The following is a 14946-nucleotide window of genomic DNA, read 5'->3' as shown; positions in this document are numbered from 1 at the left end:
AAATTTATAAATAATAGTGAAATAATTTGTGAATAATAATGAAATGGTATGAGTTAAGATGTTTGATGGAGTTTTGATAATGGAGAAAAAAAGTTTAAAAATATTTTAAAGTTAAAAGATTGTTAAAATATAATTTTCTTTTAAGATTTAAAAAAGTTGTAATGATTAGGTATGATTAGATAATATTAACTAGTTGAGGAACGATTAAATGTTTATATTTAAATGTTGAGATAAAATGAGGCGTAATACCCAACATATTAACCAATTGAGGAACGATTCCAACTACTCCAATTTCTTTCCACGTTCTTTCCACGTTTTTTAGCTGATGCCCAATACACAAATGACCTCATAAGTGATAAGCTGAAATCCCCACGCCCACAAGTCCACAATTCAATAGCCCATGTAGTAGATGTGTTAAATCGTATTTTCGGATCGTATTTGTGTCATGTCAAATCATGAACATTCTACTATATAAATCAATCAGAATCTAATCTGTTAAGCTAAATGTATCAAATTTCCAAACCATAACCCAACCTATTGACTCGTTTATAAATTATGTCTTAACAAATTAACTCGTTTTGATCCGAACCGTTAACATTAAATTCAAACCTGCTAATTTGGTTTCGTGTTCGTGTTAGATTTATAGATCGTGTCACATATTACTACCCTTATCACGGAGTCTAGCTATAAACCCTTCATAAACAAAAACTTTCCCAATTGGCCTACAACTAACCAAGTTCCTCAATAGCTCAGACTCGTCGGCACGTTCCCAATAGTTCTTCAAGCATTCAAACCTTGACAAAATAAAATTTCAAACTTTCATCCTCAGATGCCAAATTACTTAAAACACCTAATTGCATTTTCTTCAGCCACGAAAGTCCCTGAACCACTGGGCCGCTACCTCAACGAGCACAGGAATTGCGTTGTCCTCTTTTTTTTAAAAAAAAAAAAGTGCTTAATTTATGAAGGATAGTTACTATAATCCTTAATTTATATAACTTATTTTGGTTTCTGACATAGCGTCACAATGTGGTGCCAAGTGGATTGTTAAAAAAGTTAATAAAATATATATTCAAAACAAATTTGCACCGAAAACATGAAAAGTGAAAAATTAAAATATTATGAGCTCATTTATTTTTAAAGATGAGATGAGAAGAGATTAAATTTAAAAAATTAAATAAAAAATTATTAAAATATATTTTTTATTATTATTTTTGTTTTAAGATTTGAAAAAGTTGAATTGTTTATTTTATTTTATATTGAAAGTTATGAAAATTGTAATGATTAGATGAGATGAGATGAGATGTTTTCTGAAAACAAACGAAATATTTCCTCTGCTCTTTTATGTTTATATTTTTAATTTTTTCTACAAGCCACTTGGCACTACATTGTGATGCTACATTAAGAGAGTAAAAAGAGTGATATAAATGAGTAATTCTCAATACTGTCATAAATTATATAAATATCGTGCATTATTTTTAAAAAAGAGTAAGGTTTATTATTAAAAAATTAATTTTTTATATGAATTTCATATTTATTCACTTTTTTTAAATAGAATATGCGAATCTTGTACACTCAATAATTACAAATATCATTTTTCTATAAGATATAAATTAGAGGATATAATAGCATTGTCTATTTCGAAAAGGAAAATGATACTATACTCTATGATTTTGCCTTTTTATTTTGACAGTTTATTAATTTAATTTTTTTATTTAATTATTAAAAAAATAATTATTAATGTATTGATATATTTTTTATTTTTTTAAAATATTTGAAGATATTCTAAAAATATTTTTTTTAAACAAAGGCTTTGGCCTAGGGAACATGACCGCTGGGCGGCATAGTAGCAGCCCGCCAGCCCCCTTTCCAAGAACCAATAAAGAACTCGCAAAACCCCAGTTGGATAAATTTGGGAATAGATTATTGTTCGGAATTGGCAAATATACAAAAGTTGAGCAAGGCAGCTCTGGATGCAGTAGCTATGGCATTCTTATATTACAAAACTTTCTCGAAAACTTACTTATAGAAGGAAAATGTTAAATGTATAATTTTTTTTTAAATTTATTTTTTTTACGTATCAGTTATTTATTAATATCTAAAAATTATGAGATTTGAAATTTAAAATTAACAAAAAATTAATAAAATAAATTTTATAAATAAAACTGTAATTACATGTAGCACTACTCCTTATCGAATTCTAAAATTTAAGCCAGTGGTTGATTAAGAAGAGGTTTGGATAGTGAGTTGAATTGATATGAAATGAAATGAAAGTTAGAAGTTGAATAAAATATTATTAAAATATTATTTTTATTTTTGACTTCTGAAAAAATTAAATTATTTATTATATTTTATTTAAAAATTTAAAAATATTATAATAATTAAATAAGACGAAATAAATTGAATTTAAATATTTTTTAATTCAAACCAGGCCTAAAAAGACCCATTCTTTACGCCAGCGGTTAACTATAGAGTATCCACAGTGGGAATCCGAGAGACCGCATGGCTCATAGAGTGCTTTCCCAATTCTCTCTAATCTTCTTGGGACCTTGGAGTTTTCCGCAATATATATATATTTTTTGACCGTGGGTAATTATATATATTGTTTTTTCAATTGTATGATTATATATATTTATTGCCAACGGCCCTTGATGGCACAAGATCCTAATCTCTAAAATGGAGATAATGGATTCAAGCCCCCTCCTCCAATGTATATAATATATATATATATATTTATTATTTAAAATTAAATAATTATTTAAAATATACCATGTTAATAAACATAACTGATGGAAAATATCCTTTTGTTATATTTTTTTTAGATGAGAGAGTTAGGTCTCTTTGATTTCATAAATATTTCAAACCATCTCATTTTATCTCAACATGTAAACATTATTCAAAAACAAATATGTTTCAATTTTCAACTTTTTAACTTTTTCATCCAATCATTTCAACTTTTCTAAAATTCTAAAGAAATAAATAAAAAATAATCCAAATTTTTTTAAATTTCAAAACAAAAATAATATTAAGAAATTATATTCTAACCCTATTTTAACTTTATAATTTTTTATTCAACTTTTTTTTCTCTCATTTTTCAAAATCTCATAAAAATCTTAATTCAAATAATTTTACTACTATTTACAAATTATCTCATTATTATTCACAAATTTTTCATCTCATCTCATATGTATAACCAAACGAGACCTTAGGTTACGTTTGGGTATTAAATCCATCTCAAATCAATCATTGATAAACCCATTACTTTTTCAACTCTGCTTAAAAAATTAAACATATATCAATCTACTTCATATATTCAAACATATCTCAATGTGATTCATAAAAATTTACTATTCATAGATTAATTTAAATCATCTAAAATTATCTCAGCATACGCTCTAACAAAGGCAAACTTAAACAAAAGAAAAGAGTTGTGAAGGGATCAACATACGCTGGAATAACTTTTGAGGGATAAATGACAATTTTCTCTCTCTAGGCGGAATTTTGCTCTAACAAAAAACCCAAAGTTCCCATCTTCTCCGCCGCTCTTGTCAGGGAGGGAGGGAGGGAGGGAAGGGGGGGAGGGGGGGGGGAAGCTTTCGATCCTCCCTCACTCTGCTTGGCTTGTCCATAAACTGTCCAAACCATTTTTTCCTTTTTTTATTGTGTTTTCCGTCCATAGGAAGGAGAAGTGCCGATTTACTACTTTTTGGCTCCCCACAACCGCCCCATGCCCTAGGACTCCCCAACCACCAATCATTCAGACGGCAAAAGTAGAATGTTAAACGGAGCGGCACGTGCATCACATGTAGGCTCAAACAATGCGTGAGATCCACGTGCCGCTACACCGGGGAGTGTTTGTTGCCACCACGCGTGGAATTTTCGGGGCTAGCAACCTCGAATCCTTTAGATCCGACCAACCTCCACTTTCATAGATTGGCACGTGGCCTCCACGCGCCGCTACAGAACATAGCGATTGTCCTCTGGCAATTCAGCGCATTTCTTGTTTGCTATCTGCCTATGTTTCCGTTTCTCCTAACCAATGATCATGGGAAAGAGATAGTAGAAGTCTCCTATAGCCAATCCAGACTAGCGAAATGTAGCGTAACTCACTTCACTGCGACTTCCAATGGTAGTATTACAATCCGTTTATCGGACTGTATCAAAATCGCTTCAAGTGGCTTCCTCTTGTGCGAATGGGTATGGGTCAAGTCATTGGTCCCAAATTCCGCTTTCTTTATTTTTATTTCTTGTGTTGTATTTGCTGGTTTGGGATGAATGTCGGGACCTCCCATCATGTTGACTATTGTATCTTGTAACTGTTAATCTATAATATGCTTGCTTAAAAAAAAATCTTTGGAGGGATAGACTATCATCGACAAGTCCTATGGTGCTGAACCCATCCAATATCCAGGACATAGACTATAAGTTTGACTTTGGGCCATGATATTTCTCTCCATTGACAATGCTGTCAATATCTTCTTCTTTTTTCTTTAAAAAAAATAGTAATAATATGGATTATATATGGAATTGTGGCTAATTAGGAGAGAAAAGTTCAAACCCTTTACAATTATTTTAAGAAACTCCAATGGTAACTTTGACCCTATCTTTTTGGAGTACGACTCAAGATATAACATGTCATAATTTCTTGGATTATTACAAGTGGTATCAGATTCAATTTTAGCCATAAGTATTAGACTTGAGCCGTATCATCTATGATGCAATGACCTAATGAGAACATCGGGGTCTAAAGAGGAAGATTGTAATATCTTGGATTGTATTCCACTTTCAATGGGACTTAAATTGTAATTTTGAGAGTACAGATGGATTTAGAAGTGGCTGTAAGACTGCTTCTCTCCAGTCTTATGCATTTTTTATTTTATTTTCTTTTTAATAACATGCCCATTGGAATTTTACCAAACTTGGATTATTTTATTGTTTGATTCATTTTCAAGGACAAAAATTACAAATTTAGTGAAAAAAAAAGGATGACAAGAGGAACTTCAAGAAGGCGCTCCCCTTTATTCTTATGCTCATCCTATTCCACCGCATATAGAACTAGCAACTTTGCTACGTACTCGAGTTATAAAGAGCTAGGTTGGACCAACTAATTCCAAATAAAATGTTGCACAAAACGGGCAGTCGAATAATGGTAGTGAAAATTTAAGTGGATTTCCCTGGAAGGAGGAGTCCCATATTTAGGACTGTACAAAAAATCAGCCAACCGACTGGGACCAACTTAGACCGGCCTCTAGAGCTCAGAACTAGCTGAAACTGGCAGGGAACCGATCGGTCGTCGGTGGTAAATTAACAAAACCGGCTTCGGCTGGTTCGGTCTTTGGCATAAGCCAAACGATGTTGTTTCTACTAGGGCTTATTCAAATCCCCTCCCTCTTATTCTCTTCTCCTTCGAGCCCTTAGCATTGCTTCTCAAACACTCCAGTCGTCCAGCGTCCACATCGTCCAGCCTCTGAGCTCTCCCGCTTTAGCCTTCCGCAACTCTCCAACGGTAGCGGCAGCGACGCAGCCTCCACTGCTCCACATTCCTTCGGCAAACGACGTAGCCTCCACCGCTCCACGTTTTTTTTAGGTATGATTTTGAAATTTGAATACTCTGATTTTGAGATTTTTTTTAATTTTAGTAATGATTATCGACTGATAAGTCTAATTTTGTTGAAATTTATTTTTTGATAAGAGATTGTGTCGTTGTGGTATTTGGGTTTAGGGTTAGGGATATGGTTTTCTAGTTTGGGATGGTGAATCGGTGATGAACATTGAACACCATGTTGATAAGAATTTGCATGAGTGATTTTATACAATTAGGTTTTTAATTTATAATTTGATAAATGTTCATATGACTCAGTCACAGGTTTTCTGATTTTGATAAATTTTGATAATTTGTACAATTAGGTTTTTAATTTATAAGACTCAGTCACTCAATAGAGGGGATACAAATCTAATTAATAGAAATTTCAAATTATTAACTTGTGTTGATTGCCAATTTTGTTATAAATTTATTTTGATTCTTAAAATAATTTGTGAGGTTTATGAGCGATCTAAAATATATATTAGAATCTTAGATTTGTGATGTTTGCCACGTGACAAACTAGTTGCTGTGTAATTGACAATTATGTTGATTTTTTTGTTCTTTCTTTGTTTTACGTGTTAGAAGGATTTTTCGTCAAGTCCAACTGATCTTGATTCGAACTCCCAAATACCAAAGCCCCTTGCCTCAAGTGCCCCTAATAGTAGTAATTGTCTACTTCGTAAGAAATGGTGGAAAGTGAATGAGCCTAACTATTTTATACTTGCGAGGATTGCACGAAAAGTATTAGTCATGCATGTTTCCACGGTTGCATCAGAGTCAGCATTTAGTACGAGAGGTCGTGTACTTGATCATTTTCAGAGTTCCGTGGCTTCGAGAGCTGTTGAGACATTTATTTGTACTCAGAATCGGTTGCGACATCCATCAACGCCAATTGATATTCGAGATTCCGTGGATAATATTGAGAGTTTTGTAGTAGAATCTGGTAATGTATTTTTCTCATTCAATTTTCATATTCATTTACTTTTATAATTTAATTTAATTGTTTTTCATTATCCTAATTTATTAATATTGATTATTTGATGTTTTCTATATAGAGTTAGGAGCATCGTTCATCACAATGATTGATGACTGAAAAGTTGAAGACTGCATTGAGAATTTATTTGGAATCTTGAAGAATAAAGATTTGTGAAATTTTATTCAAAATCAATTATTATTTGTTGCTTACTTGCTTAATACAGTTTTGTTCGTAATGTGTATTAAACATCTAGTGGATTTATTTATTTATTTATTTATCTAGTAATTAGTATATAAGATAATAAGACTATAAAGTATAAGTAGTATATATGTAGTAGTTATTAGTTACTAACAGTATATACATGACAAAATTAAAAAGAAATTGAATATATAAAATTAATTTTAAAAATTTTGCAAAAAAAGTCCAAAATTTAGATGATTTTGAATAATAAATTGAGTCCCAAAAGAGGTTGAATTGGGTTTTAAAATGGCCCAAAAAGAATGGCCGAAACCAGCCCAAAAAGTGTGGCCGAAATCAGCCCAAACCATTAAATCAACCGTGAACCGGCCGGTTTTATTGTTGGAATATACAAGAGCAAATTAAAGCATTAGAGTTAAAGTCACGTGAAGCCAAACTCAGAAGATGAGAAAGTTGTTATATGACAGTTAAATTAGTTAAAGTTAGTTAAAGTCAGATGGCTTACATTGCCAATTCGTGTATATAAATAGTAGTGATGTACAACATTTTAATTCAAGAAATTCAATACTGTTTTAATGAGAAATCACATTGATTTTCTCTCAAGGAATTATTTCTCAAAGCACTAGTTCTCTGTTTCTGATTCACATATTTTACATGGTATCATTGAGTTTCAAACTTTCGCTACTTTCTTGATCCTTCTTTACCTTTCTTGCTATTTTTTTGCCAATATGGAATCTCCTGCCAATATGGAATCTTCTACCAATATGGTAAAATCTTCTGCTTCATCTTCAATGAATCCATTTGATGATTCAGCAAGCCCTTACTATCTGCATCCTAGTGACAACCCTGGAACTCTTTTTGTTTCATAAATTTTCAATGGTGCGAATTATGTTGCTTGGAGTAGATCAATCTCGATTGCTCTTACTGTAAAGAACAAGCTTGCTTTTGTTATGGAAGTCTGCCTCAACCCAGTCCTGACAATACTAAACTTCAAGTTGCTTAGTTGCGAGCAAACAACCTTGTTTTGTCTTGGTTGATGAATTCAATTGCAAAAGAGATTCGGGGAAGTCTTCTCTATTTAAATATTGCTTTTGATATTTGGGATAAACTAAAGGTTAGGTACCTTTGAAGTAATGGCTCACGAATTTTTACATTAGAGAAATCTTTAAGCTCTATTTCTCAAGGTTCAAACTCAATCACTGAATATTTTAGTGATTTCAAAATTTTAGGGGATGAATACATTATCTATCATCTTCTTCCTGAATATACTTGTGGAATCATGAACACTTGTACTTGTGCCATCTTAAAGAATCTTGCTGATTGCCAACAAGCTAACTATGTGATGAAGTTCTTGGTTAGTTTACATCACTCTTATTCAGCCATTCGAAGTCAACTGCTTCTTTGTCCTTAACCATCAATGGGGAAGGTCTTTTCTATTTAACCCCCTTACACGGTTGGTTTCGACCTGTTTGTCCCACTAAATAAATCCTATCGGTTGGTTCCTTTTTTTGCTCAAAACCGAACTGATAGGTCAGTTTTTCACCCCTACCCATATTGATCAAAGCATCTAGCTAGATCCCTATTCTTTGTATCATCATGGAACAATTTAAAGGCGAAACCGTATAGGAGAGTCAATGGCGTACAGATGACAGAAAGATGTAAACTTTGACATGCGTCCAGTACCCCTTCCATGCAGTCTACTTTCCTTCTTATTCCATCGAAGCTTTGGAAAAAGAAGACAGATTTGGGAAGTATCTGTCTTTATTCTTTCTTTTAGAAGAAGCTTCTTAATTTGCAGTGTTTGACATATATATGGCTGCTTTATGCGTTGAAATGCCCTAAATCTTCAAGAATTCATATCTATCAGATTAACATCCAGTCAAGAGGACTACAACCATACCCCTCATCCAACAATCATCATGAAATGACACATATATGCCTCATGGATGAAGACCCCACATTGCAAGAGCCAATCAGGATCGAGACAATAGTATTTCTTTTTTTGGTTAGTGAGGTGAGATGTGGATTGATATTATTGGAATTGGAATATTAATGAGACATTTTGGTTAGTGAGGTGAGATGTCAATAGGGGGTTTGTCAACAACCCAAATTGATCAAGAGAAGCCATATATTCTCCAGTTTCTTCCCCAGTAAATTATAAGCAAATGTCAAAACCCTTTTTCTCATCCACTGGTTTGAGACAGGGTGCAGCCATGAATGAACAGAGAGTAATTTGCAGAAAAGATGCGAACACAAAATGACACGAACCCCGGTTTCCCAGGACCCTTTGGAAATGGATGATGGTCACACTATCACATCTGAGCAATAGCAGAGTGCCATGTGAGCAAAGCTTTTTTTAGTTCAGAGATGATAAGCATTTTTGGGAGTTTGGAATTTTATCTATCATCATTACCAATAGCCATCGAGCGGCCAACATTGGGCCATGCAAATCCCCGAATATATTCGACGACAAGAATCTAGATGATTGGATCATCAAGATTGACGGCCATGATATGGTTGATTAATCTTACATGTCTCATCTGAATCCAATATTGCACAATGCTAATAAGCTAGCTACCTATAAATAGGGTCAATAACAGTGTACAAATGCATCCCATTGGAGAAAGACGATTTATTTACGAGTTAAGATCAGGAAGATAGGTCTTGCCTGAGGATAAAGAGTGTTGTTTTGTAGCCAAGGATGACTTGCCTGCAGCCTCACGAGGAGCCTTAATTAAAAAGGTAGGGAGGGCCGTGATCCATATTTGACAGGGTTTTAAGGATCCTTGTATGGTATACAGGCAGTCTCCTTGGCTAACGAGACCGGCTCTTATCTCTCATGCTGGACCTAATCTTCTAATTTATGCCGCATCCACACAATGAAGGTATATTTATATTCTTTTTCTCTTCTATCCATCCTTTCTTCGTAATATGATATATATATATATATATATATTACGATTGCATGCGAACTAGAATACATGATGATCTTTGTTGATCAATGGAGACGGGACGAATGTATGAGGATCTGTTCTGCACTAACCCACTGATCGAGCATTTTACATGTGTAGTTGTATTTAAGGGCTAATAAAATAATGTTGTGTTCACATAATCAATCTGCACAGCTATCCTCCCAAGAAAGAAGTGTCTAAAGAAGTAATAATACTTGTTAGCGTTTCAATGTGAGTAAGACATTCCTAATATATATATCCAGACCCAGAAGGATAACGTACGAGAACCAGAACAGATTTTAATTTTTAGCACAGGCCAGATTAGATAGTAATATAATGACTCAGTTGTAAACTGTATTAAACCACAACCTACTTTCCTTTTTTTCTTATTATTCTCCATTTTTTTCGAGTTTCTGTCAAAATATAGTGTTTTTTTAAGACCACCATTATCGGGGGGGAGCCGAATAACAGAGTTGAGGAACTGTTCAAGACACTGTTCATGTAAAAGCCTCCCGTGTATTTATCATTTGTGTAACAAAGTCTAGCCTATATTCTCAAAACTGAATATATCTATATGAGAGATAATTTCAGCATTTTCTCATAGCTAGGGTTGAGAACAATACCAAGATTCCAATGGCAAATCGAGGATTTTGGAATCATGGGGCCGAAACATTTTTGTGCCATGGGAATACAGTATATTTATTAATTCCTTAATTGGCCACCAATACTGGTGGCTCCAACTACTTGTGATTCACTGCTCGGCCTCAGAAGAAGACATGCCATTGGGCTTCCTTTCTTTTGCTTACCGTTTGACCTCAAGTAAAACCCCTAACCCACCTCCACCCCTATAAACTTAAAAGAGAAGGCATTCCATATAGTGGGGTTATCGCTAATCAATCCTCATGATAAAAGATACTCATGAATTGTATCATAAAAACCCATCAGAACAGATTTTAATTATAAAAGAAAACAAAAACTACACATCACGCCACTGATTGACACTTGCAACCCGCTGTACACAGGCGTAACATAATTACTAGAAAATTTATAACGGTTCTATCTTTACTCTCAAATGCAATTGCTTTTATCTACAAGGACATAATATGAGGGATTCAGCTCTGGATTAAGCAAAACCAAAACAGCAGCAAGTCCAAATGCAATACAGAATCGTTGATTTATTAGTAATAGACAAACTCAATTTTGCTGATAAGAAATCTATGGTGCAAGACAATACAGATTGTGTATCTCACAAAGCTCGTGAGTAATTCAAAACAATACTAGCTGTATGGTACAAGACTACATGTGTCGTAGACATGAAGGTTGTTATTGCAGCATTTTAGAAACATATACATCAAGAATCTTACTTTACCACTTCATGTAAAGAGAAAGAAGTTGCCAACAAACAAACAGACAAGTTGTCACGATCTGTATAATGGCGGGAGCCTATCATGCAGGCAATGCAAAGCTTTCCTGTGTCCAGTGAGGAGGATCCATCACAGCACAGGGATCTGATTTCTCAAAATCCGCAACCTATAATAGAAACCATCAGATATATCAGTAACAATATTAATTACCAATCAGAACTTTTGCACACGAAGGCATGCTATTATAGGAACAGAAGGAAAAAATGACGGGGAGTTTATATTGATACCTTTTCCTTGCAGCTAGGGCAGTAGTGATATTTATGCCAGAGGCAGTCCATTGAAGGACAAAGAAAGCAAATTCCAAGCATCATTGGCATCATGCAGCCAATAACAGCCGCCAAACTTGGCTTTGATCTGGATTTTGTGTGATATATTATAATGAGAGAGGTTGGTAACAAATGTAAACAATTGCTTACTATGATAAATTAAAAAAAAAAAAAAAGGAAGATTTAACTTGTCAAATTTCATTAACTGGTGAGTCTTCAAACTTGCACTCCATCTAAGGAAAGATGGATTAGACTTACTTAATGAAATGGATCCAAAAGATCTAAATTCCTTCCCTATCTATTTATTGGAGCTGCTCCACACATAATATGGCTTCATGCAGGTACGAGTACAACAAATGTGAAGCAGCAAGTAGAAAAGATCAAAGCTGGCAAAGAAAAGTTCCCACAACCCTTATTGGCAATGCCTATTGACCTGGAGTGGGGAATTAAAACATGCAGTGATACAGATGGGTCATCTACGGCATCTTGTAGATATGAAATAGGGCATCCAAAAGTATAATAAGATCCTCATCATCAGAACAGATTCCTCTGTTCACAAGAAGATCCAAATGCAAGGTGACAACCTACATGGACAAAAAGGAACTTATGGAAAATCAACGGGAGTTTATGTGCAGGAAATATTAGCCACTTTGATATACTGATGCCTAAAAAGCTGTCCTTTCAATAATCCTACCCAGTACTTAAAAATAACTGACATAAGAGACCAGTTATGGACAAAAAGGAACTTATGGAAAATCAACAGGAGTTTTGTTTCAAGTTTTCAGTGACCTTTTCTACTTCAGAAATAGTATCAAATTCTATTCTTGTGGATATCTCAAAAAAACACGAGACATTGAGAAAGTAACCATTCACAGCTACCATTCTAACCACAAAGAATTCTAGAGGTCTGCTTATTTTTCAACACCAGCAAGCTCCTCATACGCATACCAGGGTCTCTAAACTAGGTGATGGTTCATTTAGCAATTTCATGAGGTCAGTTTAAAGGCTCTGAGAAGTATTTCTCTGAGCCATATGAAATCAACACCCTTTCCCCTCATGTTATCCATCCCAATTTGGTTCGGAAAGCAGAGCTTACATGCCTCTCATGTTAAACTAAATAGCTGATACCTATCTCAATTTTCATAGCTCAGATAAATTTACCAAGATTGACTTTCACATATCAAAGCTCTAAACTTCTCTCATTTTTCTTAATAAATTTTCTTTTAAAAAGCAAAAAAAATCAATAGAATTGAATAATCGATCAAGACTCGCTTGATGATAAAAATCCAACAAGCATATCATTTTTGGATAAACCTTCCTTATTTAGTGTAAATCTAATGAACTTCCAATTCACATAACTGACTGCAATGTCTCAATACCAAGATAAAGTATCAAATTCATAGAAACGATAATACCGTCCCGGGGGTGGGGGTGGTGTTGAGAAATATAGAACGACTGAACGAAAACAAAGTGCGAATTTCACAATTTTATTGCTTACCTCACGGTGGTAACCCCGGTGTTGCCGCAGTAAGCGCAGTTGAAAGGAGCGGGAGTGTCCCGGTAAATGGTCTGCTGAATGGGAATCCCCTTGGGATCTCCGTAGACCACGTTTGGTGGGACGGCTCCGGCTTGGTATGGATTCTGTGCGACATAGTACGGAACTCCGACGACCGGCTCGTCTGCCTTGGACATATTTCAACCTCCTCGTTCTTCTTTCTTTCTTCCTACGGATCAAATTCAAAGCGGTTAAAGAAACTGCAGAGGAAAGTCTCTACTTTATACTCCTTTGAACATTTCACACGTCTTTGATCTTTCCTTTGAATGGAAAAAAAGACAACAGCGACGACGTAGTTGGTAAAATATTTCGGTAACCAGACTAAACGAAAAGTATTTTCGTACGGATAAAACTATTCTACATGTCAAACGCAATGAATCATTTTCATATTAAAGTCTCTTAAAAAATTATTATAATATTTATTATTATTATATATAAATAAAAAATAAAATTAATATAATATTTATCATTATTATATATAAATAAAAAATAAAATTATTATAATATTTATTATTATTAAATATAAATAAAAAATAAAATGACTATAATATAAAAGTAATTATAGAAATTTAATATTATTTATCAGATTATAAAATTATTACTTTTAAAATAAACCTGATAAATTGCATAAAGCCATATTATTTTGTCAAAAGTAATCTATTCATAGTTTGAGCACTCCTATTTACTCAATACATGGACCATGGTGAGAGATTTAATGACACAGCATGACTTATTTGAACATATGGAAGGGAAAAAGAAAAGTCTATCTGGGATGGATTAAGCTCGATCAAGCTGGAAGATTCTGGCCATCTCCGCTCAATTTATAGAAATTAACAGACTATATTATAAAGGGATTTAGTATGTATCATTACTATTCATTCTTATATTTTATATCTATAAATTTTTTATAGGATATGAGAATATTTTTTATAAGATATAAGAATATTTTTTATAGAATATAAAATATAAAATGATAAATAATGATCGATAAAAAGAATTTTTCAGTATTTATGTTCATGTCATCATGAGTCAACATTCCACACCTACGTTCAAATTAGGATAGGTCCCTTTATTTGATTTTTATACACTATGCGCAGGGCCGGATTTAGGGTGCTGCATGCATGCATGCCAGCCCAACATACAAAAGATATTATTGACACAGCTGAAATTAAAATAATCCTTCAATTATCTGAAATTCTATAATATCATTTTTATATAAAAAAAAATTAAAACATTATATACTCATCACTCATGTTTGAAAAAAAAAACTCAAATGATGCCCTCTAAGAATATTAGCATTGGTCTATGCATATACATATACAAAGTCAAATTTACATAATATGACCCTAAAATCTTCTACATTGGCTTATGCATATCTAAATATTTAGCTATCTATGAATAGTACTTATCCAAATTTAGATAACCACTATTCACTCTACAAATCATATTTAAATAATTATTTCTCTCTCCTCCCACTCTCTCTCACACAATTCTTTCATTTTCTCACTCATTCAACAACAAAACAAACATTCACTTGCACATTCATTTTATTATTATAATATATTTTTTTTTCATTTTATTATATTTTTAATATATTATTATTTAAAAATTATATTTTTTATTATTATATTTGTATTATTAATGTCAAATGTATGTAGTGGATGTTAATTGCAAAATATATATAACAAAATGGATTTTAGCAAAAAAGTAATAATAATAAAATAATAATATTTTATTATTATTTTGTCTCAAATATGTATAAGCCAATGTGAGAATTTTGCTTGAATGGCAAAGTGGATATGTAAAAGAGGTAATTTTGCATATGTATATGCATAAACCAATGCTAATGCTCTAACAATAGAGTCATATGATCAATGTATTAAACTGACCAATTGATTGAATTGATATAATTAAACTTGTCAACATGCATTTGTAGGATTTATTAACTACGAAACAGCTTGTGTATATTATATCTTATGAAAAACATTTATT

General features: G+C 33.1%; 1 protein-coding gene across 1 annotated transcript; it reads right to left on the bottom strand.

Moving 5' to 3' along the window:
* Positions 1-10813: 10813 nt before the first annotated feature.
* On the bottom strand, positions 10814-13308 carry LOC109019686 (GSH-induced LITAF domain protein-like). Its single transcript, XM_019002035.2, has 3 exons — positions 12898-13308; positions 11361-11487; positions 10814-11239 (listed from the first exon to the last, which is right to left on the bottom strand). The coding sequence occupies exons 1-3, from the start codon at positions 13089-13091 to the stop codon at positions 11156-11158; spliced, it is 405 nt and encodes a 134-aa protein (XP_018857580.1). The 5' UTR covers positions 13092-13308; the 3' UTR covers positions 10814-11155.
* Between the last annotated feature and the right edge of the window lie 1638 nt (positions 13309-14946).

Source organism: Juglans regia, chromosome 13 (genome assembly GCF_001411555.2).
Source record: "Juglans regia cultivar Chandler chromosome 13, Walnut 2.0, whole genome shotgun sequence".
Classification (NCBI taxonomy): Eukaryota; Viridiplantae; Streptophyta; class Magnoliopsida; order Fagales; family Juglandaceae; genus Juglans; species Juglans regia.
The sequence above is the reverse complement of the archived record's forward strand: the minus strand, read 5'-3'. Positions and strand labels throughout refer to the sequence as shown.